The sequence below is a fragment of the Oncorhynchus tshawytscha genome, linkage group LG33 (assembly GCF_018296145.1).
Source record: "Oncorhynchus tshawytscha isolate Ot180627B linkage group LG33, Otsh_v2.0, whole genome shotgun sequence".
NCBI classification, from domain to species: Eukaryota; Metazoa; Chordata; class Actinopteri; order Salmoniformes; family Salmonidae; genus Oncorhynchus; species Oncorhynchus tshawytscha.
The window spans coordinates 48809549-48837048 of NC_056461.1; the positions used below are offsets into that span (position 1 = coordinate 48809549).

Here is a 27500-nt window from a genome sequence, read left to right on the forward strand (position 1 = left end):
AGTCACAAACACAAAGAGGAAAATACTAACCTCAGAGTCTCCAGTTTACAGTTCGGACTCTCCAGTCCAGCAGAGAGCAGCTTCACTCCTGAATCCTGCAGGTCGTTTTCACTCAGGTCCAGTTCTCTCAGCTGGGAGGGGTTTGAACTGAGAACAGAGGCTAACGCTTCACAGCATCTCTCTGTGAGGTTACATCCGTTTAGCCTAGATAATGGCAAACCAGTTCAGACATCATTCTTCTTAAAAGGGAATAAATCAGAATCAGTAATGTTCAATAATGGGATGTTTGTTGTTATTATCAATTCTGGGTGTAACCTCATCCCTGTGCCAATATTGCTGACAACTTTAGATTGTAGTAATTCAATTCCTTCATGGCAGCTTCATCTACTTCAAAACAGAATATTATTAATCTAATCGACACTTACAGGACTGTCCTGGAGGCTTTGACCACTGGCAGCAGCCTCAGAAGACCTTCCTCTGATCTAGAGTATTCCTTCAGGTCAAACACATCCAGCACCTCTTCTGAAGTCAGCAACACAAAGACCAGAGCTGACCACTGTGCAGGTGACAGGTTGGCACTAGAGAGACTTCCTGATCTCAGGTAGCTTTGGATCTCCTCCACTAGAGAACGGTCATTCAGCTCATTCAGACAGTGGAACAGATTGATGCACCTCTCTGGAGAGAGATTCTCCCTGATCTTCTCCTTGATGTAACCAATTGTTATCTCATTGGTCTGTGACTTGCTTCCTGTCTGTGTCAGTAGGCCTGGTAGAAAAGTCTGATGGGAGTCCAACGAGAGACCCAGAAGGAAGCGGAGGAACAGATCCAGGTGACCATTCTCACTCTGTAAGGCCTTGTCCACTGCACTCTTGTGGAGGTTTGTCTGTAGGTTGTCACCAGACATCTGGTGGTTTCTGGTGGTGGTTTCAGGTTCTGCCATTAGATTTAAACGGTCGTTGTTGAATGTGACAGACACGTACACAGCACCCAGAAACTCCTGGATGCTCAGATGAACAAAGCAGTACAGCTTCTCCTGGTACAGCCCATTCTCCTCTCTGAAGATCTGTGTACACACTCCTGAGTAGACGGACGCTTCTGTGACATCGATGCCACACTCTCTCAGGTCTTTCTCGTAGAATATCAGATTCCCCTTTTCCAGCTGTCTGAAAGCCAGTTCTCCCAGTTTCAGGAGGATCTCCTCGTCTGTTTTAATCTGTGAATCTGACTCAGCTTCCTCTGGTCCTTGGGGAAATTTCTGTTTTTTGTGCAGTATGGTAAAGATCAGGAAGTGTTTGTACATTTGAGTCAGAGTCTTGGGCATCTCTCCACTCTTAACGTCACCCAACAGCGTCTCTAGGACAGTAGCAGAAATCCAACAGAACACGGGGATGTGGCACATGATGTAGAGGCTCCTTGATGTCTTTATGTGTGAGATGATTCTGTTGGCCATGTTCTGCTCGTCGTGGTATCTCTTCTTAAAGTACTCCTCCTTCTGTTGGTCATTGAACCCTCGTATCTCTGTCACCTGGTCAACACACTCAGGAGGGATCTGATTGGCTGCTGCTGGTCGGGAGGTTATCCAGAGGAGAGCAGAGGGAAGCAGATTCCCCTTGATGAGGTTTGTCAGCAGCACGTCCACTGACGTTGACTTTGTGACATCACAACAGTGCTCATTGGTCTTGAATTCAAGAGGAAGTCGACACTCATCCAGACCATCAAAAACAAACAGAACCTTGTACTTGTCAAAGTTGGAGATTCCTGATTCTTTGGTTTCCGTGAAAAAGTGATGAAGAAATTCCATCAAGGTGTATGTATTCCCCTTCATCATATTCAGATCTCGAAAAGGAATTGGAAATATCAATTGGATATCATGATTTCCTTTTCCTTCAGCCCAGTCCAGAATTAACTTCTGCACAGAGATAGTTTTTCCAATGCCAGCGACTCCCTTTGTCAACACAGTCCTGATTTCTTTGTCTTGTCCAGGTAAAGGTTTAAAGATGTCGTTGCATTTGATTGGCGTCTCTTGTGTTGCTGGTCTCTTGGACGTTACCTCGATCTGTCTCACCTCATGTTCATGATTGACATCTCCACTTCCACCCTCTGTGATGTAAAGCTCTGTGTAGATCTTACTGAGAAGGGTTGGGTTTCCTTGCTTGGCTATTCCCTCAAACACATTCTTAAAGTTCCTCTTCAGATTGTATTTGAGTTTCTGTTGACATGCAACAAGTTCTCCTAGAAGACCTGACAATGCAGATCATCAGTGTTAACATTTCACAACAAACTCAAAAGTTTCAATGAAGAATATATTATAAATTATTCTACTAGTTTTTTTCCTGTGGACATGTAAATTGCTTGTGAACAGCAGGAAAATTGTAGAGGTCTCTCGGTATGTTAATCATTTGTAGACATTAATGGTCGGTCTTACTGTTCTCCAGTGTGTCAGCGAGCTCCTTCTGGTTCATGTTCCTCAGGATGTGTAGTGTGATCTTCAAAGCCCCCTCTCGGGCACTGCTTTCCTGCTTCTCATCTTCAGCATCGACCACTTCCTCATCCTCCCTCTGAACTTCATTCAGTATCCTCTTGAACCTCTTCAACTCACGTTTTACCAAAACAACGACCCGGTCTTCAAGCACCTGAAATGGACAACAAATACAGTATTTATACGGAAAACAAACCCAGAACAGTTCATCAAAACGAAATGTACTCTGGTGTGTTATTTGTGGAGTTAATTTTATATGTTTGTATGACAAACCAGCCCACCCTGAATATTGAGTTCAGATCCGTTCGTTGATTCTGGGTAGCCTCAACCTGTAGTTTCTCACATTGGACTCTGTGGATAGAATAAGACAGGTTACAAGTCCGGTTTCCTGGTTATAGGGAGCCATCCATGGGCCAACCACTGGCGGCCAATTAATTAATCGCCAGCTGATCTATCGTTAAGCGGAAAATGTCATGTTTAATACGTTCTTCTTGAGCAGACTAAAAGTGATTTATCTATTTAAAGATCATGCCGTAGAAATTAAATAAATTCTTTAATTGCCTCGTTTACCACGTCAAATCTACAATAAAAATGAGGTTTCAACACACTTTATATTAACGGAAGAAATCATAGTGTAGAATACATTTTTCCTTTACAATTGCTAAGCTAGCTAGATTTATCTCCCCGGAGACCGGCATAGAAAACTCATGATTGGATCCCCCCCCCTCGTTAACCCTTTCCTTTCCAACAGAAACTGAAGACATTAAATCAGAATATCATCGAAAATTATGAAACAATCAGAATACGATTTAAATATACTTGAAAAGATAGGCATAAAATAGAAATTAAAACTTAAAATGTATATATTTTTTTTAAATAGATCAAGATCTTTGATCATTCCTTAGGCCTTTTCTTACAGCTCCCGTTATGCTCATCGTGTATTTATTCCTGTGGCATTTTTCATTTTTTCTTTGTTTGGAAGAGGCAAATAAGTCAGCATTTCCCTGTTAGTCTACACCTGTTAGTCTACACCTGTTGTTGTTAGTCTACACCTGTTGCTTATCAAGCATTTCCCTGTTAGTCTACACCTGTTGCTTATCAAGCATTTCCCTGTTAGTCTACACCTGTTGCTTATCAAGCATTTCCCTGTTAGTCTACACCTGTTGCTTATCAAGCATTTCCCTGTTAGTCTACACCTGTTGTTTATCAAGCATTTCCCTGTTAGTCTACACCTGTTAGTCTACACCTGTTGTTTATCAAGCATTTCCCTGTTAGTCTACACCTGTTGTTTACCAGCATTTACCTGTTAGTCTACACCTGTTAGTCTACACCTGTTAGTCTACACCTGTTAGTCTACACCTGTTAGTCTACACCTGTTAGTCTACACCTGTTAGTCTACACCTGTTAGTCTACACCTGTTGTTTACCAGCATTTACCTGTTAGTCTACACCTGTTAGTCTTATCACCTGTTGTTTATCAAGCATTTCCCTGTTAGTCTACACCTGTTGTTTACCAGCATTTACCTGTTAGTCTACACCTGTTAGTCTACACCTGTTGTTTACCAGCATTTACCTGTTAGTCTACACCTGTTGCTTATCAAGCATTTCCCTGTTAGTCTACACCTGTTGTTTACCAGCATTTACCTGTTAGTCTACACCTGTTAGTCTACACCTGTTGTTTACCAAGCATTTCCCTGTTAGTCTACACCTGTTGCTTATCAAGCATTTCACTGTTAGTCTACACCTGTTAGTCTACACCTGTTAGTCTACACCTGTTGTTTACCAAGCATTTCCCTGTTAGTCTACACCTGTTGCTTATCAAGCATTTCACTGTTAGTCTACACCTGTTAGTCTACACCTGTTAGTCTACACCTGTTAGTCTACACCTGTTAGTCTACACCTGTTAGTCTACACCTGTTAGTCTACACCTGTTGTTTACCAAGCATTTCCCTGTTAGTCTACACCTGTTAGTCTACACCTGTTAGTCTACACCTGTTAGTCTACACCTGTTAGTCTACACCTGTTAGTCTACACCTGTTAGTCTACACCTGTTAGTCTACACCTGTTAGTCTACACCTGTTAGTCCACACCTGTTGTTTACCAGCATTTACCTGTTAGTCTACACCTGTTGTTTATCAAGCATTTCACTGTTAGTCTACACCTGTTAGTCTACACCTGTTGTTTACCAGCATTTACCTGTTAGTCTACACCTGTTGTTTATCAAGCATTTCACTGTTAGTCTACACCTGTTAGTCTACACCTGTTAGTCTACACCTGTTGCTTATCAAGCATTTCACTGTTAGTCTACACATGTTGTTTACCAAGCATGTGACTAATAACGTTTAATTGATTGATTGATGTATTGATCGATTATATGCAGCATGCATGTTTCGCTTGAGAAAGTAAACACACCAAACCATTCTGCTCACAGCTCTATAGAAATGTGATCAGATTGTTGTTGTTTATAGAAACGGCCACGGTGTAATGGCCAATAGATCCTAATCCTACAGCAAATTAAGCATGTTAAAGTCACCATAAAAGGTGTTTTTAAAAATAATAATTAGGCGGAGATATAATGCTCATTCACACGAGCGGTGTTTTACGACAGGTCTGAATTATAACGCAAAAACATGACGTGCGCCAAGTTTATAAATATCTATATATATTTTTACGTACGTATTCTTTTCGGAAATATTGTAAGATTTACGCAATAGTTATAAATGAGGCCCCTGGAGGTTACTAAACAGCACCTGGATTAGAACCGGTCAGTTTACTAAACAGCACCTGGATCAGAACCGGTCAGTTTACTAAACAGCACCTGGATTAGAACCGATTGATCAGTTTACTAAACAGCACCTGGATCAGAACCATTCTGCTCAGTTTACTAAACAGCACCTGGATCAGAACCGGTCAGTTTACTAAACAGCACCTGGATTAGAACCATAAAAGGTCAGTTTAAAAATAAACAGCACCTGGATCAGAACGAGCGGTCAGTTTACTAAACAGCACCTGGATCAGAACCATGACGTCAGTTTACTAAACAGCACCTGGATCAGAACCGGTCAGTTTACTAAACAGCACCTGGATCAGAACCGGTCAGTTTACTAAACAGCACCTGGATCAGAACCGGTCAGTTTACTAAACAGCACCTGGATCAGAACCGGTCAGTTTACTAAACAGCACCTGGATTAGAACCGGTCAGTTTACTAAACAGCACCTGGATTAGAACCGGTCAGTTTACTAAACAGAACCTGGATTAGAACCGGTCAGTTTACTAAACAGCACCTGGATTAGAACCGGTCAGTTTACTAAACAGCACCTGGATCAGAACCGGTCAGTTTACTAAACAGCACCTGGATTAGAACCGGTCAGTTTACTAAACAGCACCTGGATTAGAACCGGTCAGTTTACTAAACAGCACCTGGATTAGAACCGGTCAGTTTACTAAACAGCACCTGGAATGTTGGGTTTAGCCTCAAAAAGAAGGATGTGATTAAACATTTTAGAAAAAGGTTCCGGGACATTATCCTCGTAAAGGGGAGGGACAATATCCTCGTAAAGGGGAGGGACATTATCCTCGTAAAGGGGAGGGACATTATCCTCGTAAAGGGGAGGGACATTATCCTCGTAAAGGGGAGGGACATTATCCTCGTAAAGGGGAGGGTGCCGTAGTATGGAAAACCGTGGTGGTTAATCATTTTGACCCTTATCTTTTAGAGAGAAAAAATATGATTAAATTTGTTTTGTTTTTAAAGATTACTTTTATTAGTATAAAATGATATAATTTTCCAAAGGTTTTTTTGTGTACAATATAGCTCAGTATTTGCTTGATAAATTTTATGCACTCTTTATCAAATTAGCCAATCATTTCTACACTGGACGCCTCTGGAAAGTACCATGCTCAAGGACACAACAGAATGTGGCATCTACAATTTTATACCAGCAACTTTCCAGTTTCCAGCTCACTTTAGGCTAGATTTTTACTGTCAGACACGGGATTCGAACTAACAATCGTCCAGTTGCTAGCTTGCCTCTCTAACCACTAGGTTACCTGAACCCCCTGCTAACATTGTTGTCGCTCCGGAAACACATACAGATACAGCTTACTTTGGTTCTGTTATTACAGGTACATCCACTGACTGGTCACTCTTCATGGACAGACAGCTGGGTACAGGGGAGACTGGTCTCTCCGGTCCGAAAAATATAGGTACATCCATAGACCAGTCACTTTTCATGGACAGACAGCTGGGTACAGGGGAGACTGGTCTCTCCGGTCCGAAAAATATAGGTTCATCCTTAGACCAGTCACTCTTCATGGACAGACAGCTGGGTACAGGGGAGACTGGTCTCTCCGGTCCGAAAAATATAGGTACATCCTTAGACCAGTCACTCTTCATGGACAGACAGCTGGGTACAGGGGAGACTGGTCTCTCCGGTCCGAAAAATATAGGTACATCCATAGACCAGTCACTCTTCATGGACAGACAGCTGGGTACAGGGGAGACTGGTCTCTTCTGATGGAGCCTTTTAGATAAACCCAGAACAGAACATTCAGGCCCACAGGGATGTAGAATACTGAGTCTGTGATTCAATATTTAGACTATAGATAGAGAAACTAGTTCAGTGGGAAAATCTCAGGAGGATCAATTAACTCATTCATGTTCTTACCTGTCTTTGTCTCTTAAGTTGTAAGTTGAATCCATAGACGCAACAGGCACAACAGAGACGTTCATTTAATGACTGTATAATTATAGATGAAATCTCAAGTTATTAAAGAATAGCATTAGAAACATTAAAAATGTATTTTGTTGGATCGCAAAGCATTTTTTGACTGTACACAAGCGCACTCTGTCTTGTTGTGGTTGTTTGCACTCACCTTTCAGCCTCTTTTACAGCGTCACGGTCCTGAAAGATACGCCTGTTTGCGTCAGCGCCCACCTCATTCACCTCTGAGAGACTCATTTTAGGAGGTAGTGCTGTTTTACTGTGGGACAAGTACAAGTACAAAATTCCAAAAACAGAAAGATTTTACTATTTTAAAGTCCTGAACGTCACTTCGAGCATAATGCTGTTTTCTTTGTGTTGTCTGTGTAAAAGGTCATAGGTACATACTTCATTAACCTTGGCCACAAAAATGACATCCTGGTCCTCTCTCTTTGAATACAACCTGATAACAAACCCATCAGGAAGTTCCATAAAGGAAATTATCATTTGATATCTCTCAAACCATATCAGAGAAAGTTGAAGGTAACAGGACTGTGACTGGAGTGGGGGAGGGGGGGCTTGGTACAACACCTAAACCGTTACAAATTCCTCCGATTATTTAAACATCAATATTTAAGAATTATTATTATTCACACAAAGTTAATTTACATCAGTTTAAAATATATATATATTTATATACATATCAAATTAGCCTCAGTGCCTGTAAATATAATTCGATTTCTATGGATACACTGTTAACGCGTGTAAATACTCCGTTCTGTACCAACTGTCTACAGCCATCCTAACATTCACCTATATTTAAGTGGATATCAGAAAGGATAGAGGAGGCCATGAAAAATAGACGAGTAAACACTTATACACACAGAACGCTTGAGAGCTGTAGAATAGTGGACTGGTCCATATCTGTGTGAGGTTTACTGAAATGGCACAGCGCGGGCTCAAATTCATCATAATAATCATTTTGTGAATAAATAAGGCTTTTGCCCCTTCCTTTACAAATAATCTTTCAAACGGAGGGTTTCCATGACCTTAAAGATTATTTGTCTTATACTGTTCAAATGTATGATGAAGTTATGAGTAATTGTTCAATTAAAATGTCAAATATTGAGGCACCATGAATGTCACTGTAGCCTCCGCTCGCTCTGTCGACACGGTCATAACACTCACCGGCCCCAGACGCTTTGTTTGGTACAACTTGTGTCCATAATTATATAACAAACACACGCACATTTAAACATGTTATTGTATTTAAACCTTTTTATAGGTCTGGGGGGCTGATGTCAATTCCTACAAAGAAATCGATATTTTTGGATTCTCCCGGAACAGCTGATTAAAACGGTATCTTCCCTCTACCTCACACGGAACTCCGTGTGTAGCTGTTGACCTTACAACACCTTCTATGTGGCAATACATACTTTCCAGGAACTGTTACGACACCGTCATTTAATACCGTATATATCCACGATCATCGCCATGAACCACGTTACAAGTACCACCAAGTGGTCTTTATCTATTGGCGCGATGCGTCGGAGGTCTGGTATCGACAATAGTATCATGTACAAACAAACAAACCAGTCACACTTGTAGTTTGTGTTTTATTTGAGAGGTTTAAAAACAGCCCATTCCTCATTTTGTTAGCTCAAGAGGTTTTAAAAGTTGAACGTGTTACCTTCAGTAAATGTGTCCCGACAGTTGTTCCAACGGATATCACAGTAGTGGAGCGGTAAGTACATCTTTAGGTTCAAACCCGTGTCGTGAAGAATAAACACCCTCATGGAATGTGACTGGCAACGATTTACATCACATGACAGGTGATCTTCTAAGGCCATAAGTCAACCTTATCCATGAAAATGTTTGACTGATGAGCTCATGTTGGTTCTGCTGTAACTGAACATGTTCATTGTCAACCGTTGGTAAACCCAGAGTGTATTATTTCAATAACCAGGTTATTAATTGAAAAATATAGAATGCAAATGATTATTTGTTGAATTATTATTGAATAACTTACCTGATTGAACACAAGGTAGATTGCTGGAGAGAGAGAAAGGACAAGATGGAATCTGTTTACTAGTGACTTAAAGACAACAGAGCATACTTCCTTGAGGGTCGTGTGGTGACTAACAGTCAGTCATGTGATGTCATCATTGTAACAGGGGTCAACGGGCACATGACAGACTGTAGTGTAGTGACTTACTTCATAACACCATATGAAGTAAGAGCCAATAACTGTCAATCATTAGCATGTTCGGTCACAGACAGGCATTCTGAACACAAAATAATCTTAAATTATTCACAATATGTCATTCTATTTAATAAACCCCGCAGTGTTACGATCATAGAATTGGTTACTATTATGACTGAGGCATCGGAACAAACTCAATGGAGTCAACATCCTGAAAAGCTAGGTTTATTTACAGCAACAGCTATTGTACGTGACTACAGCACTTATGCCAGACAGGATATAGAATTAACCTTTACAGAGGGGGCCACACACACACACACAATATGGAAATAGAACAAGACAGAGGTCTAGGGAGCTACTTTAATAAAGTAGCAAATATTCTGTTTATACTCAAGTTTAGGATGTGCATATCACCTATTCTTTTATGTTCATTTCAAATCCTGACTTGAACCAAGACAGGCCCTGGTTGGTGGAGCATGGAGACAGGCCCTGGTTGGTGGAGCATGGAGACAGGCCCTGGTTGGTGGAGCATGGAGACAGGCCCTGGTTGGTGGAGCATGGAGACAGGCCCTGGTTGGTGGAGCATGGAGACAAGGCCTGGTTGGTGGAGCATGAAGACAAGGCCTGGTTGGTGGAGCATGAAGACAAGGCCTGGTTGGTGGAGCATGAAGACAAGGCCTGGTTGGTGGAGCATGAAGACAAGGCCTGGTTGGTGGAGCATGAAGACAAGGCCTGGTTGGTGGAGCATGAAGACAAGGCCTGGTTGGTGGAGCATGAAGACATGGTTGGTGGAGCAGGGACAGGGCCTGGTTGGTGGAGCATGAAGACAAGGCCTGGTTGGTGCAGCATGGGGACAGGGCCTGGTTGGTGGAGCATGAAAACAGGCCCTGGTTGGTGGAGCATGAAGACAAGGCCTGGTTGCTGGAGCATGGGGACAGGCCCTGGTTGGTGGAGCATGAAGACAGGCCCTGGTTGGTGGAGCATGAAGACAGGCCCTGGTTGGTGGAGCATGAAGACAGGCCCTGGTTGGTGGAGCATGAAGACAGGCCCTGGTTGGTGGAGCATGAAGACAGGCCCTGGGTTGGTGCAGCATGAAGACAGGCCCTGGGTTGGTGCAGCATGAAGACAGGCCCTGGGTTGGTGCAGCATGAAGACAGGCCCTGGGTTGGTGCAGCATGAAGACAAGGCCTGGTTGGTGGAGCATGGGGACAGGCCCTGGTTGGTGGAACATGAAGACAAGGCCTGGTTGATGCAGCATAGGGACAGGGCCTGGTTGGTGGAGCATGGAGACAGGCCCTGGTTGGTGGAGCATGAAGACAGGCCCTGGGTTGGTGCAGCATGAAGACAAGGCCTGGTTGGTGGAGCATGGGGACAGGCCCTGGTTGGTGGAGCATGAAGACAAGGCCTGGTTGGTGGAGCATGAAGACAAGGCCTGGTTGGTGGAGCATGGGGACAGGCCCTGGTTGGTGGAGCATGGGGACAGGCCCTGGTTGGTGGAGCATGAAGACAAGGCCTGGTTGGTGGAGCATGGAGACAGGCCCTGGTTGGTGGAGCATGGAGACAGGCCCTGGTTGGTGGAGCATGGAGACAGGCCCTGGTTGGTGGAGCATGGAGACAGGCCCTGGTTGGTGGAGCATGGAGACAGGCCCTGGTTGGTGGAGCATGGAGACAGGCCCTGGTTGGTGGAGCATGGAGACAGGCCCTGGTTGGTGCAGCATGAAGACAAGGCCTGGTTGGTGGAGCATGGGGACAGGCCCTGGTTGGTGGAGCATGAAGACAAGGCCTGGTTGATGCAGCATAGGGACAGGGCCTGGTTGGTGGAGCATGGAGACAGGCCCTGGTTGGTGGAGCATGAAGACAGGCCTGGTTGAGCATGAAGACAAGGCCTGGTTGATGCAGCATAGGGACAGGGCCTGGGTTGGTGCAGCATGAAGACAAGGCCTGGTTGGTGGAGCATGGGGACAGGCCCTGGTTGGTGGAGCATGAAGACAAGGCCTGGTTGGTGGAGCATGAAGACAAGGCCTGGTTGGTGGAGCATGGGGACAGGCCCTGGTTGGTGGAGCATGAAGACAAGGCCTGGTTGGTGGAGCATGGAGACAGGCCCTGGTTGGTGGAGCATGGAGACAGGCCCTGGTTGGTGGAGCATGGAGACAGGCCCTGGTTGGTGGAGCATGAAGACAGGCCCTGGTTGGTGGAGCATGGAGACAGGCCCTGGTTGGTGCAGCATGAAGACAGGCCCTGGTTGGTGCAGCATGGGGACAAGGCCCTGGTTGCTGGAGCATGAAAACAGGCCCTGGTTGGTGGAGCATGAAAACAGGCCCTGGTTGCTGGAGCATGAAAACAGGCCCTGGTTGGTGGAGCATGGGGACAGGCCCTGGTTGGTGGAGCATGGGGACAGGCCCTGGTTGGTGGAGCATGAAGACAAGGCCTGGTTGGTGGAGCATGGAGACAGGCCCTGGTTGGTGGAGCATGGAGACAGGCCCTGGTTGGTGGAGCATGGAGACAGGCCCTGGTTGGTGGAGCATGAAGACAGGCCCTGGTTGGTGGAGCATGGAGACAGGCCCTGGTTGGTGCAGCATGAAGACAGGCCCTGGTTGGTGCAGCATGGGGACAAGGCCCTGGTTGCTGGAGCATGAAAACAGGCCCTGGTTGGTGGAGCATGAAGACAGGCCCTGGGTTGGTGCAGCATGAAGACAAGGCCTGGTTGGTGGAGCATGGGGACAGGCCCTGGTTGGTGGAGCATGAAGACAAGGCCTGGTTGGTGCAGCATAGGGACAGGGCCTGGTTGGTGGAGCATGGAGACAGGCCCTGGTTGGTGGAGAATGAAGACAAGGCCTGGTTGGTGCAGCATAGGGACAGGGCCTGGTTGGTGGAGCATGGCGACAGGCCCTGGTTGGTGGAGCATGAAGACAAGGCCTGGTTAGTGCAGCATGAAGACAAGGCCTGGTTGGTGGAGCATGAAGACAAGGCCTGGTTGGTGGAGCATGAAGACAAGGCCTGGTTAGTGCAGCATAGGGACAGGGCCTGGTTGGTGGAGCATGAAGACAAGGCTTGGTTGGTGGAGCATGAAGACAGGACATCAACAGAGCTTGGTGTTTATTACCAGAGGTCAAGACATCAACAGAGCTTGGTGTTTATTACCAGAGGTCAGGACATCAACAGAGCTTGGTGTTTATTACCAGAGGTCAAGACATCAACAGAGCTTGGTGTTTATTACCAGAGGTCAAGACATCAACAGAGCTTGGTGTTTATTACCAGAGGTCAGGACATCAACAGAGCTTGGTGTTTATTACCAGAGGTCAGGACATCAACAGAGCTTGGTGTTTGTCAGATGTATTATAGGTCATCAGATGACCTAATGTTGGAGAAATACCCCACAATGGTACAGATCATGAATACTCCCATTTGCCCTGGTAAAATGTATTTAGTAACATAAAGAAAATTACATTTTCACAAACTCTGGGCAGAGTGAGTGTGCGTGTTTGAGGCAGCCCAATTCTGATATTTATTTCACCATTTTTATAATTTAACCTTTATTTAACTAGGCAAGTCAGTTGAGAACAAATTCTAATTTTCAATGAAGGTCTAGGAACAGTGTGTTAACTGCCTTGTTCAGGGGAACAGTGGGTTAACTGCCTTGTTCAGGGGAACAGTGGGTTAACTGCCTTGTTCAGGGGAACAGTGTGTTAACTGCCTTGTTCAGGGGAACAGTGGGTTAACTGCCTTGTTCTTAGGGGAACAGTGTGTTAACTGCCTTGTTCTTAGGGGAACAGTGTGTTAACTGCCTTGTTCTTAGGGGAACAGTGTGTTAACTGCCTTGTTCTTAGGGGAACAGTGTGTTAACTGCCTTGTTCTTAGGGGAACAGTGTGTTAACTGCCTTGTTCAGGGGAACAGTGTGTTAACTGCCTTGTTCAGGGGAACAGTGTGTTAACTGCCTTGTTCAGGGAACAGTGGGTTAACTGCCTTGTTCAGGGGAACAGTGTGTTAACTGCCTTGTTCTTAGGGGAACAGTGTGTTAACTGCCTTGTTCTTAGGGGAACAGTGTGTTAACTGCCTTGTTCTTAGGGGAACAGTGTGTTAACTGCCTTGTTCTTAGGGGAACAGTGGGTTAACTGCCTTGTTCAGGGGAACAGTGGGTTAACTGCCTTGTTCAGGGGAACAGTGGGTTAACTGCCTTGTTCAGGGGAACAGTGGGTTAACTGCCTTGTTCAGGGGCAGAACAACATATTCTTACCTTGTCAACTCAGGGATTCAATCTTGCAACCTTTCGTTTACTGGCCCAATGATCTAACCACTAGGCTACGCTGCAGCCCCATATTGGTTTATGATATTTATTTCACCATTATTGGTCTTTTGACCAATTCACATCAGCTCTTTCTCAGAGCCGATCTAAATTAGTCAAAAAGACCAATAATGGTTTAATAAAAGCTCAGAACTGGGCTGCCTGTGTAAATGAAGCCTATGAACTAGACAGACCCAACAGACACGGGAACAGTAAGACATTTCAAACGCTGCCAATGAAAACCAGAGGCTGTATGTATCCGAGTCGGAGAGCTGCTCTAGGATCAGTGTTTCCTTATAGATCGTAGTGAATAAAAATATCCAATATCTGGACAGGAAGGTGGGACGTATCCCAGCATTCCCTCCTCTCAGACACGTGGTTCACACAGCTACAAATCTTATTCCAAAGCTATTTTTTTATTCAAAACAAAAAAAAACATTGTACACAAAAATCAGCCAAATGAAAATAGAAACCCTTCCTCCTCATCCAATCAGAGGGTCGTGGTGGAGAACGGCTCGTGTGACACCAGTCAACAGAATGAAGTTGACTCTAGATACTGATCTAGGATCAGTTACATTCACAACCCTTTCAAATTAGGGCGACAACCAATAAGCTGATCTGGGATCAGTGAAGCAGAGAAATCATGGCACAGGGGGTAAAACACGAGAAGAGCAGGCGAGAGGACAGCTGACAGTTTAAATAAAAAAAGACAAGTGTCCGTTGGACATTCGTCTACATCGGACAGTAAAGTCTTCTTCGTGCGGATTAATCTGATCGTCATGAGGATGACGGGAGAGAGAGCGAGAGGGGAGGGGTCATGCTATGAGACAAAACACCATGTTAGAAGTTTTCAGTTCAGGTGACGAGGGAAGGTGGTGGTTTATGGTTAAATTAGTTCTGGTGTAGAAAGTAGCAATACTCCCATCTGGGGACTGTAGAGAGAAACTACATCTCCCAGAATTCCTCTGTAGAGCACTTCCAGATGAGGAAGTGTGTGATCTGTAGTCCTCCTGATCTAACAGACCTGCTCTTAGTCTCCTAGTCCTCCCGACACATTTTCACACATGTACAATATTCACAATATATACACACACACACACACCTCTCACTCTCAGACACACACTAAAGTCCATTATGATAAACCTTGCAGTTTGACCCAACAACAGGGTTCAGATGTCCTCACACACACACACACACACACACAGCGGTGCAGTGATGTCACTTGGAGTCCAGTAGAGGTGTGATGTCCTTGATGCCGTGTTCCGTTGCCACGGTGATGAGGTGATCCAGTGCGTTGAGCCGAGCTAAGAGCTTCACCACCTCCTTGATCTGCTCCCTAGAGAACGAGAGACAGTTATAACTAGTCTATTAAACATCTAGAAACTCACTGCTAGCCTGCAGTGGTGTAGGGAGCTGGGCGCTAGTGGAGGGAGCTGGGCAGTGATGTAGGGAGCTGGGCGCTGGTGGAGGGAGCTGGGCGCTGGTGGAGGGAGCTGGGCAGTGATGTAGGGAGCTGGGCGCTGGTGGAGGGAGCTGGGAGCTGGTGGAGGGAGCTGGGCGCTGGTGGAGGGAGCTGGGCGCTGGTGGAGGGAGCTGGGAGCTGGTGGAGGGAGCTGGGCACTGGTGGAGGGAGCTGGGCGCTGGTGGAGGGAGCTGGGCGCTGGTGGAGGGAGCTGGGCGGTGGTGGAGGGAGCTGGGCGGTGGTGGAGGGAGCTGGGCGGTGGTGGAGGGAGCTGGGCGGTGGTGGAGGGATCTGGGCGCTGGTGGAGGAAGCTGGGCGCTGGTGGAGGGAGCTGGGCGCTGGTGGAGGGAGCTGGGCGCTGGTGGAGGGAGCTGGGCGCTGGTGGAGGGAGCTGGGCGCTGGTGGAGGGAGCTGGGCGCTGGTGGAGGGAGCTGGGCGCTAGTGGAGGGAGCTGGGCGCTAGTGGAGGGAGCTGGGAGCTGGTGGAGGGAGCTGGGCGCTGGTGGAGGGAGCTGGGCGCTGGTGGAGGGAGCTGGGCGGTGGTGGAGGGAGCTGGGCGGTGGTGGAGGGAGCTGGGCGCTGGTGGAGGGAGCTGGGCGCTGGTGGAGGGAGCTGGGCGCTGGTGGAGGGAGCTGGGCGCTGGTGGAGGGAGCTGGGCGCTGGTGGAGGGAGCTGGGCGCTGGTGGAGGGAGCTGGGCGCTGGTGGAGGGAGGGAGCTGGGCGCTGGTGGAGGGAGGGAGCTGGGCGCTGGTGGAGGGAGGGGAGCTGGGCGCTGGTGGAGGGAGGGAGCTGGGCGCTGGTGGAGGGAGGGAGCTGGGCGCTGGTGGAGGGAGGGAGCTGGGCGCTGGTGGAGGGAGGGAGCTGGGCGCTGGTGGAGGGAGGGAGCTGGGCGCTGGTGGAGGGAGGGAGCTGGGCCCTGGTGGAGGGAGGGAGCTGGGCCCTAGTGGAGGGAGCTGGGCCCTAGTGGAGGGAGCTGGGCCCTAGTGGAGGGAGCTGGGCCCTAGTGGAGGGAGCTGGGCCCTAGTGGAGGGAGCTGGGCCCTAGTGGAGGGAGCTGGGCCCTAGTGGAGGGAGCTGGGCCCTAGTGGAGGGAGCTGGGCCCTAGTGGAGGGAGCTGGGCCCTAGTGGAGGAGCTGGGCCCTAGTGGAGGGAGCTGGGCCCTAGTGGAGGGAGCTGGGCCCTAGTGGAGGGAGCTGGGCCCTAGTGGAGGGAGCTGGGCCCTAGTGGAGGGAGCTGGGCCCTAGTGGAGGGAGCTGGGCCCTAGTGGAGGGAGCTGGGCCCTAGTGGAGGGAGCTGGGCCCTAGTGGAGGGAGCTGGGCCCTAGTGGAGGGAGCTGGGCCCTAGTGGAGGGAGCTGGGCCCGAGTGGAGGGAGCTGGGCCCGAGTGGAGGGAGCTGGGCCCGAGTGGAGGGAGCTGGGCCCGAGTGGAGGGAGCTGGGCCCGAGTGGAGGGAGCTGGGCCCGAGTGGAGGGAGCTGGGCCCGAGTGGAGGGAGCTGGGCCCGAGTGGAGGGAGCTGGGCCCGAGTGGAGGGAGCTGGGCCCGAGTGGAGGGAGCTGGCCCGTGGTGGAGGGAGCTGGGCCCTAGTGGAGGGAGCTGGGCCCTAGTGGAGGGAGCTGGGCCCTAGTGGAGGGAGCTGGGCCCTAGTGGAGGGAGCTGGGCCCTAGTGGAGGGAGCTGGGCCCTAGTGGAGGGAGCTGGGCCCTAGTGGAGGGAGCTGGGCCTTAGTGGAGGGAGCTGGGCCCTAGTGGAGGGAGTTGGGCCCTAGTGGAGGGAGCTGGGCCCTAGTGGAGGGAGCTGGGCCCTAGTGGAGGGAGCTGGGCCCGAGTGGAGGGAGCTGGGCCCGAGTGGAGGGAGCTGGGCCCGAGTGGAGGGAGCTGGGCCCGAGTGGAGGGAGCTGGGCGCTGGTGGAGGGAGCTGGCCCGTGGTGTAGGGAGCTGGGCGCTGGTGGAGGGAGCTGGGCGCTGGTGGAGGGAGCTGGCCCGTGGTGTAGGGAGCTGGGCGCTGGTGGAGGGAGCTGGGCGCTGGTGGAGGGAGCTGGGCGCTGGTGGAGGGAGCTGGGCGCTGGTGTAGGGCGCTGGCCCGTGGTGTAGGGCCCGTGGTGTAGGGCCCGTGGTGTAGGGCCCGTGGTGTAGGGCCCGTGGTGTAGGGCCCGTGGTGTAGGGGCCCGTGGTGTAGGGGCCCGTGGTGTAGGGCCCGTGGTGTAGGGCCCGTGGTGTAGGGCCCGTGGTGTAGGGAGCTGGCCCGTGGTGTAGGGCCCGTGGTGTAGGGCCCGTGGTGTAGGGAGCTGGCCCGTGGTGTAGGGCCCGTTGTGTAGGGCGCTGGCCCGTGGTGTAGGGAGCTGGCCCGTGGTGTAGGGAGCTGGCCCGTGGTGTAGGGAGGTGGTGTAGGGAGCTGGCCCGTGGTGTAGGGAGCTGGTGTAGGGAGCTGGCCCGTGGTGTAGGGAGCTGGTGTAGGGCGCTGGGCCCGTGGTGTAGGGCGCTAGCCCGTGGTGTAGGGCGCTGGTGTAGGGCGCTGGCCCGCGGGGTAGGGCGCTGGCCCGCGGTGTAGGGCGCTGGTGTCCCCGGGCGCTGGCCCGTGGTGTAGGGCGCTAGTGTAGGGAGCTGGCCCGTGGTGTAGGGAGCTGGCCCGTGGTGTAGGGGCGCTAGCCCGTGGTGTAGGGCGCTAGTGTAGGGAGCTGGCCCGTGGTGTAGGGAGCTGGCCCGTGGTGTAGGGAGCTGGCCCGTGGTGTAGGGCGCTGGCCCGTGGTGTAGGGCGCTGGCCCGTGGTGTAGGGCGCTAGTGTAGGGCGCTAGCCCGTGGTGTAGGGAGCTGGCCCGTGGTGTAGGGCGCTAGTGTAGGGCCCCAGCCCGTGGTGTAGGGAGCTGGCCCGTGGTGTAGGGCGCTAGTGTAGGGCGCTGGCCCGTGGTGTAGGGCGCTAGTGTCGGGCGCTGGCCCGTGGTGTAGGGCACCACTAGTGTCGGGCGCTGGCCCGTGGTGTAGGGCGCTAGTGTAGGGCGCTGGCCCGTGGTGTAGGGCGCTAGTGTCGGGCGCTGGCCCGTGGTGTAGGGCGCTAGCCCGTGGTGTAGGGCGCTAGTGTAGGGAGCTAGCCCGTGGTGTAGGGCGCTAGTGTAGGGAGCTGGCCCGTGGTGTAGGGCACTAGTGTAGGAGCTGGCCCGTGGTGTAGGGAGCTGGCCCGTGGTGTAGGGAGCTGGTCCGTGGTGTAGGGCGCTGGTGGAGGGAGCTGGCCCGTGGTGTAGGGAGCTAGTGTAGGGAGCTGGCCCGTGGTGTAGGGCACTAGTGTAGGGAGCTGGCCCGTGGTGTAGGGCCCGTGGTGTAGGGCCCGTGGTGTAGGGAGCTGGCCCGTGGTGTAGGGCCCGTTGTGTAGGGCGCTGGCCCGTGGTGTAGGGCGCTGGCCCGTGGTGTAGGGAGCTGGCCCGTGGTGTAGGGAGCTGGCCCGTGGTGTAGGGAGGTGGTGTAGGGAGCTGGCCCGTGGTGTAGGGAGCTGGTGTAGGGAGCTGGCCCGTGGTGTAGGGAGCTGGTGTAGGGCGCTGGGCCCGTGGTGTAGGGCGCTAGCCCGTGGTGTAGGGAGCTGGTGTAGGGCGCTGGCCCGCGGGTAGGGCGCTAGTGTAGGGAGCTGGCCCGTGGTGTAGGGAGCTGGCCCGTGGTGTAGGGCACTAGTGTAGGGCGCTGGCCCTTGGTGTAGGGAGCGGGCCCGTGGTGTAGGGAGCTGGCCCGTGGTGTAGGGAGCTGGCCCGTGGTGTAGGGAGCTGGCCCGTGGTGTAGGGAGCTGGCCCGTGGTGCAGGGAGCTGGCCCGTGGTGTAGGGCGCTAGTGTAGGGAGCTGGCCCGTGGTGTAGGGAGCTGGCCCGTGGTGTAGGGCGCTAGCCCGTGGTGTAGGGCGCTAGTGTAGGGAGCTGGCCCGTGGTGTAGGGCGCTGGCCCGTGGTGTAGGGTGCTAGTGTAGGGCGCTAGCCCGTGGTGTAGGGAGCTGGCCCGTGGTGTAGGGCGCTAGTGTAGGGCGCTAGCCCGTGGTGTAGGGAGCTAGTGTAGGGCGCTAGCCCGTGGTGTAGGGCGCTAGTGTAGGGAGCTGGCCCGTGGTGTAGGGCGCTAGTGTAGGGCGCTGGGCCGTGGTGTAGGGCGCTAGTGTAGGGCGCTGGGCCGTGGTGTAGGGCGCTAGTGTAGGGCGCTGGCCCGTGGTGTAGGGCGCTAGTGTAGGGCGCTGGGCCGTGGTGTAGGGCGCTAGTGTAGGGCGCTGGCCCGTGGTGTAGGGCGCTAGTGTAGGGCGCTGGCCCGTGGTGTAGGGCGCTAGTGTAGGGCGCTGGCCCGTGGTGTAGGGCGCTAGTGTAGGGCGCTGGCCCGTGGTGTAGGGAGCTGGCCCGTGGTGTAGGGCGCTAGTGTAGGGAGCTGGCCCGTGGTGTAGGGCGCTAGTGTAGGGCGCTGGCCCGTGGTGTAGGGCGCTAGTGTAGGGCGCTGGCCCGTGGTGTAGGGCGCTAGTGTAGGGCGCTGGCCCGTGGTGTAGGGCGCTGGCCCGTGGTGTAGGGCGCTAGTGTAGGGCGCTGGCCCGTGGTGTAGGGCGCTAGTGTAGGGCGCTGGCCCGTGGTGTAGGGCGCTAGTGTAGGGCGCTGGCCCGTGGTGTAGGGCGCTAGTGTAGGGCGCTGGCCCGTGGTGTAGGGCGCTAGTGTAGGGCGCTGGCCCGTGGTGTAGGGCGCTAGTGTAGGGCGCTGGCCCGTGGTGTAGGGCGCTAGTGTAGGGAGCTGGCCCGTGGTGTAGGGCGCTAGTGTAGGGCGCTAGCCCGTGGTGTAGGGCGCTAGTGTAGGGAGCTGGCCCGTGGTGTAGGGCGCTAGTGTAGGGCGCTGGCCCAGGTATATCCATAATGTCCATATAACCCCTTTAAAAAGCCTTTATAACATGTAATCACGTACTTGGCGTTCCTCTTGTCGATGTCGGACCCCCCCAGAGAACCTCTCAGCAGAGCAGAGGCCAGGTGGGTGAGGTAACGACAGAAGGGCTCCAGCTGAGGCAGGGTCTGCTGACCTTTCAACCCTACAAACCACTGGGCTGGGAAACACTCCACCACCTACACACACACAGGGTACGCAGACCGACAGACGCACAGGGTACGCAGACCGACAGACGCACAGGGTACGCAGACCGACAGACGCACAGACAGCCAGCCAGACACACACAGACAGCCAGACACACAGACAGCCAGACACACAGACAGCCAGACACACAGACAGCCAGACACACAGACAGCCAGACACAGAGACAGCCAGACACAGAGACAGCCAGACACAGAGACAGCCAGACACAGAGACAGCCAGACACACAGACAGCCAGACACACAGACAGCCAGACACAGAGACAGCCAGACACAGAGACAGCCAGACCAACAGAAACAGCCAGACCAACAGAAACAGCCAGACCAACAGAAACATGTTGAACTAAAGTCGTCTTACAACATGGACAAGGTAGAGGTGGGATTCCTCAGGAACGAGGTGTGTGTGTGTGCGTACCCTCTGACTCTTCAGCACGCTGTCTTCCCCAGCCTCAGCGTTCTGTAGGGCTGACAGGATGTATCTGTTCAGGGTGGAGTCCAGAGCCAACTCCCTCACCGTGGAACCAGACAATACACCACTCCACTGGAGGACGTTACCTAGCAACTAGAGGAGGGAGAGGGAGTCAATATCTGTTACCTAGTAACTAGTGGGGGTCTATATCTGTTAGCTAGCAACTAGAGATGGGGTAAGAGTCAATATCTGTTACCTAGCAACTAGAGGGGGAGAGTCAATATATGTTACCTAGCAACTAAATGGGGAGTCAATATATGTTACCTAGCAACTGGTAACACAATATATTTTATGTTTTGAGGCCTAATTTGGTATTTTATCCCCATTAGCTGTTGCAAAAGCAGACTAATTGAAAAAAGCAGAGCTTTATTACAGACAGACATCTCCCCATCTTTACAACCATTGAATAGATATGTTTTGATGACAGTTTACAATCTAATGTAACACCAAGTAATGTCGTCTCCTCAACTTGTTCAACAGCCACATCCTTCATTACCAGATTCAGCTGGTATGTAGAATTTAGGGAATGATTTGTACCAAATAAAACGCTCTTAGTTTTAGAGATGTTCAGGACCAGGTTATTACTGGCCACCCATTCCAAAACAGACTGCAACTCTTTGTTAAGGGTTTCAGTGACTCCATTAGCTGTGGTTGGTGATGGGTATATGGTTGAATCATTTGGCTTACATACAGTACCAGTCAAAAGTTTGGACACATCTACTCATTCTATGGTTTTTCTTTATTTTTACTATTTTCTACATTGTAGAATAATAGTGAAGACATCAACACTATGAAATAACACATGAAATCATGTAGTAACCAAAAAAGTGTTCAACAAATCAAAATATATTTATATTTGAGATTCTTCAAAGTAGCCACCCTTTGCCTTGATGACAGCTTTGCACACTCTTGGCATTCTCTCAACCAGCTTCATGGGGTAGTCACCTGGAATGCATTTCAATTAACAGGTGTGCCTTAATAAAAGTGAATTTGTGGAACTTCTTTCCTTCTTAATAAATTTGAGCCAATCAGTTGTGTTGTGACAAGGTGTTGGGTGGTATACAGAATGCAGCAGGCCCCAGTGAAACAAGTGGCTCTCTCATCGCAGCAGGCCCCCGTAAAAACAGATACAGGCAGGGAGACGCTTTAATTAGAGGAATTAGGAGGATAATGTATTATAACGGTTTGACCAAATCATCGTTTTAGCCTCCTAGAAAATCAGGACGTTTTTTTTTTTTTTTAAGCGAGGTGACCATGAAGAATGTACAGCTCCTACCGATACAACTAATACAAAAGAATAAAATACAAAGTCAAATGTCAAAGTGTTGCAATATGAGCCTAGTTTAACGATGTCCCATTAGAGCCGTGGTTTCTAGTAACCTTTCCCTTACCTTGACACAGGACCAGAACTGCCTCTGGAAGAAGAGGTAGGGACCACTGTTCTTATTCTCCAACACACTGGAAGAAACCAAAAAAAAAACAGACGTCCTCTAACCAATCGAACGGCTTCTCAAACATTGAATAGTTTATTTCGCTCTTTCCTCACTGTGTCACAGGAGCAATTCAACGTGTAATGATGGGTTAGGTCAGAGTTTTCCCCAAACGCAGTCCTGGGACCCACCCTGGAGGCACGGTCAGTTTATTTCCCCCTAGCTTGATGAGTTGATTATTTGAATCAGCTGTGTAGGACTGGGGGGACCAAAACGTGCACCCGGAAGGAATTTTTAGAAGGACAAGTAGAGAACGGAGTTTGTGACTCACTTCTTGGGGTAAAGAGGTAAGAACACATCATCATCCAGAGTCCTTCTGGTCCTCAATACAATGGTCTTCAGAAACTCCTGGAGGAGGGAAAGACAGGTGAGAGAGGGCGAGAGAGAGGCAGGGGGAGAGAGAGAGAGGCAGGGGGAGAGAGAGAGAGGCAGGGGGAGAGAGAGAGGCAGGGGGAGAGAGAGAGAGGCAGGGGGAGAGAGAGAGAGGCAGGGGGAGAGAGAGAGAGGCAGGGGGAGAGAGAGAGGCAGGGGGAGAGAGAGAGAGGCAGGGGAGAGAGAGAGAGGCAGGGGGAGAGAGAGAGAGGCAGGGGGAGAGAGAGAGGCAGGGGGAGAGAGAGAGAGGCAGGGGGAGAGAGAGAGAGGCAGGGGGAGAGAGAGAGGCAGGGGGAGAGAGAGAGAGGCAGGGGGAGAGAGAGAGGCAGGGGGAGAGAGAGGCAGGGGGAGAGAGAGGCAGGGGGAGAGAGGGGGAGAGAGAGAGAGGCAGGGGGAGAGAGAGGGGGGAGAGAGAGAGAGGCAGGGGGAGAGAGAGAGGCAGGGGGAGAGAGAGAGGCAGGGGGAGAGAGAGAGGCAGGGGAGAGAGAGAGGCAGGGGGAGAGAGAGAGGCAGGGGAGAGAGGGGCAGGGAGGGGGGGGAGGGAGGGAGGGAGGGAGGGAGGGTGGGTGAGAGGGTGGGAGGGAGGGTATCTAGCTTGGAATATACTTATGTTACCGAACTAGAACATATTCATGTCTTTACATGTATAATTATAAATAAACAAGGTCGAGTGAAGGTGAACCGGTTACTATGGAGAGGGTCAAAGGGCAACAGTCTGGGTTCAGACACCGATAAGGAAGGACAGCCGTGGAGTCGGGAGGAGTGAGGAATATGGGCCGAGGTCAGGTCAGGTGACAAGGACCACCTAAATTCCTGCCTAGCAACAGAGAGGTATTGGCTGTCGAGATGTGTCTAGACTCTGCCTCATAGGAGGGTATAAATATATGTACTTGTGTAAACATGACTTTGTTTGACCCAGTGGGTGAATACACCTGGTTACTTTACTAGTTTTACTCTGTCAGAACCGTACAATCATTAAAAACATGAAATGGTTACAACAAAAAACTATTTTAATTCTAGGCAGCCGAGGGACTTCAGGACAGCAGGGTGTGTGTGTGTGTGTGTACTAACCTGTGTGTTCCTGTTGTCTCCAGAACAGTAGGGTGTGTGTGTGTGTGTACTAACCTGTGTGTTCCTGTTGTCTCCATTCAGAACAGTAGGGTGTGTGTGTAGTAACCCGTGTGTTCCTGTTGTCTCCATTCAGAACAGTAGGGTGTGTGTGTGTGTGTGTGTACAGTAGGGTGTGTGTGTGTGTACAGACAGGTGTGTGTGTGTGTGTGTGTGTACAGACAGGTGTGTGTGTGTGTGTGTGTACAGACAGGTGTGTGTGTGTGTGTGTGTACTAACCTGTGTGTTCCTGTTGTCTCCATTCAGAACAGTAGGGTGTGTGTGTGTGTGTGTGTGTACTAACCTGTGTGTTCCTGTTGTCTCCGTTCAGAACAGTAGGGTGTGTGTGTGTGTGTGTGTGTGTGTGTGTGTACTAACCTGTGTGTTCCTGTTGTCTCCGTTCAGAACAGTAGGGTGTGGGTGTGTGTGTGTGTGTGTGTGTACTAACCTGTGTGTTCCTGTTGTCTCCGTTCAGAACAGTAGGGTGTGTGTGTGTGTGTACTAACCTGTGTGTTCCTGTTGTCTCCATTCAGAACAGTAGGGTGTGTGTGTAGTAACCCGTGTGTTCCTGTTGTCTCCATTCAGAACAGTAGGGTGTGTGTGTACAGACAGGTGTGTGTGTACAGACCTGTGTGTTCCTGTTGTCTCCGTTCAGAACAGTAGGGTATCCTCTGAGGAGTCTGGTCACGAAGCTCACCAGTCTGGTTGTCTGACTACAGGACAGAGGATCCCACACCTGTTCAGCGAGCACTGGAGAGAGAGAGAGGGAGAGACAGAGAGAGAGAGAGAGAGAGAGAGAGAGAGAGAGAGAGAGAGAGAGAGAGAGAGAGAGAGAGGCAGAGAGGCAGAGAGACAGAGAGACAGAGAGACAGAGAGACAGAGAGAGAGAGAGAGAGAGAGAGCAGAGAGACAGAGAGAGAGAGAGAGAGAGAGAGAGCCGAGAGAGAGAGGCCGAGAGACAGAGGCCGAGAGACAGAGGCAGAGACAGAGGCAGAGAGACAGAGGCAGAGAGACAGAGGCAGAGAGACAGAGGCAGAGAGAGAGAGAGAGAGACAGAGAGAGAGACAGAGAGAGAGACAGAGAGAGACAGAGAGAGAGAGGCAGAGAGACAGAGAGAGAGAGAGAGGCAGAGAGACAGAGGCAGAGAGACAGAGGCAGAGAGAGAGAGGCAGAGGCAGAGGCAGAGAGACAGAGGCAGAGAGAGAGAGAGAGGCAGAGAGAGAGAGAGGCAGAGAGAGGGGGAGGCAGAGAGAGGGAGGCAGAGAGAGGCAGAGAGACAGAGGCAGAGAGAGAGAGAGAGGCAGAGAGACAGAGGCAGAGAGAGAGAGGCAGAGAGAGAGAGAGGCAGAGAGAGGGGGAGGCAGAGAGAGGGGGGCAGAGAGAGGGGAGGCAGAGAGAGGGGGAGCAGGCAGAGAGAGGGGAGGCAGAGAGAGGGGGAGGCCGTAAGAAATTAATTTCTGGTGTCAACAGGATGGTTTCCAAAATGGAGTCATAACTAAATCTCCACTATAACAGACAGGTTGATGTGTTACCTGCTAGTTTTGGCAGTATAACTCTCTCCACTATAACAGACAGTAGGTTGATGTGTTACCTGCTAGTTTTGGCAGTATAACCCTCTCCACTATAACAGACAGGTTGATGTGTTACCTGCTAGTTTTGGCAGTATAACTCTCTCCACTATAACAGACAGGTTGATGTGTTACCTGCTAGTTTTGGCAGTATAACTCTCTCCACTATAACAGACAGGTTGATGTGTTACCTGCTAGTTTTGGCAGTATAACTCTCTCCACTATAACAGACAGGTTGATGTGTTACCTGCTAGTTTTGGCAGTATAACTCTCTCCACTATAACAGACAGGTTGATGTGTTACCTGCTAGTTTTGGCAGTATAACCCTCTCCACTATAACAGACAGGTTGATGTGTTACCTGCTAGTTTTGGCAGTATAACCCTCTCCACTATAACAGACAGGTTGATGTGTTACCTGCTAGTTTTGGCAGTATAACTCTCTCCACTATAACAGACAGGTTGATGTGTTACCTGCTAGTTTTGGCAGTATAACCCTCTCCACTATAACAGACAGGTTGATGTGTTACCTGCTAGTTTTGGCAGTATAACCCTCTCCACTATAACAGACAGGTTGATGTGTTACCTGCTAGTTTTGGCAGTATAACTCTCTCCACTATAACAGACAGGTTGATGTGTTACCTGCTAGTTTTGGCAGTATAACTCTCTCCACTATAACAGACAGGTTGATGTGTTACCTGCTAGTCTGGCAGTATAACTCTCTCCACTATAACAGACAGGTTGATGTGTTACCTGCTAGTCTGGCAGTATAACCCTCTCCACTATAACAGACAGGTTGATGTGTTACCTGCTAGTCTGGCAGTATAACTCTCTCCACTATAACAGACAGTAGGTTGATGTGTTACCTGCTAGTTTTGGCAGTATAACCCTCTCCACTATAACAGACAGGTTGATGTGTTACCTGCTAGTCTGGCAGTACAACTCTCTCCACTATAACAGACAGGTTGATGTGTTACCTGCTAGTCTGGCAGTATAACTCTCTCCACTATAACAGACAGGTTGATGTGTTACCTGCTAGTTTTGGCAGTATAACTCTCTCCACTATAACAGACAGGTTGATGTGTTACCTGCTAGTTTTGGCAGTATAACTCTCCACTATAACAGACAGGTTGATGTGTTACCTGCTAGTCTGGCAGTATAACTCTCTCCACTATAACAGACAGGTTGATGTGTTACCTGCTAGTTTTGGCAGTATAACTCTCTCCACTATAACAGACAGGTTGATGTGTTACCTGCTAGTTTTGGCAGTATAACTCTCTCCACTATAACAGACAGGTTGATGTGTTACCTGCTAGTTTTGGCAGTATAACTCTCCACTATAACAGACAGGTTGATGTGTTACCTGCTAGTCTGGCAGTATAACCCTCTCCACTATAACAGACAGGTTGATGTGTTACCTGCTAGTTTTGGCAGTATAACCCTCTCCACTATAACAGACAGGTTGATGTGTTACCTGCTAGTCTGGCAGTATAACCCTCTCCACTATAACAGACAGGTTGATGTGTTACCTGCTAGTCTGGCAGTATAACCCTCTCCACTATAACAGACAGGTTGATGTGTTACCTGCTAGTTTTGGCAGTATAACTCTCTCCACTATAACAGACAGGTTGATGTGTTACCTGCTAGTCTGGCAGTATAACTCTCTCCACTATAACAGACAGGTTGATGTGTTACCTGCTAGTTTTGGCAGTATAACCCTCTCCACTATAACAGACAGGTTGATGTGTTACCTGCTAGTTTTGGCAGTATAACCCTCTCCACTATAACAGACAGGTTGATGTGTTACCTGCTAGTTTTGGCAGTATAACCCTCTCCACTATAACAGACAGGTTGATGTGTTACCTGCTAGTTTTGGCAGTATAACCCTCTCCACTATAACAGACAGGTTGATGTGTTACCTGCTAGTTTTGGCAGTATAACTCTCTCCACTATAACAGACAGGTTGATGTGTTACCTGCTAGTTTTGGCAGTATAACTCTCTCCACTATAACAGACAGGTTGATGTGTTACCTGCTAGTTTTGGCAGTATAACTCTCTCCACTATAACAGACAGGTTGATGTGTAACCTGCTAGTTTTGGCAGTATAACTCTCTCCACTATAACAGACAGGTTGATGTGTTACCTGCTAGTTTTGGCAGTATAACCCTCTCCACTATAACAGACAGTAGGTTGATGTGTTACCTGCTAGTTTTGGCAGTATAACCCTCTCCACTATAACAGACAGGTTGATGTGTTACCTGCTAGTTTTGGCAGTATAACCCTCTCCACTATA

The 27500-nt window shown here is 50.1% G+C and overlaps 2 protein-coding genes across 2 annotated transcripts in view; both read right to left on the reverse strand.

Annotated features, from left to right (window-relative positions):
• Positions 1–9339, reverse strand: part of LOC112237331 (protein NLRC3) — a 23639-nt gene extending 14300 nt beyond the window's left edge. Inside the window, 9 exon segments of the mRNA XM_042311343.1 lie at positions 31–204; positions 426–2241; positions 2426–2633; positions 2761–2830; positions 6586–7002; positions 7147–7158; positions 7355–7462; positions 8873–9090; positions 9212–9339. Of these exon segments, the coding sequence (XP_042167277.1) occupies positions 31–204; positions 426–2241; positions 2426–2633; positions 2761–2830; positions 6586–7002; positions 7147–7158; positions 7355–7440 (2783 nt within the window). The 5' untranslated portion in view covers positions 7441–7462; positions 8873–9090; positions 9212–9339.
• Positions 9340–14063: 4724 nt separating this feature from the next.
• Positions 14064–27500, reverse strand: part of paxbp1 (PAX3 and PAX7 binding protein 1) — a 51110-nt gene continuing 37673 nt past the window's right edge. Inside the window, exons 14-19 of the mRNA XM_042311245.1 lie at positions 24271–24392; positions 22435–22511; positions 22065–22131; positions 20620–20766; positions 20026–20180; positions 14064–15004 (exon numbers count right to left, since the gene is read on the reverse strand). Of these exons, the coding sequence (XP_042167179.1) occupies positions 14887–15004; positions 20026–20180; positions 20620–20766; positions 22065–22131; positions 22435–22511; positions 24271–24392 (686 nt within the window). The 3' untranslated portion in view covers positions 14064–14886. The remainder of the gene's footprint in view (positions 15005–20025; positions 20181–20619; positions 20767–22064; positions 22132–22434; positions 22512–24270; positions 24393–27500) is intronic.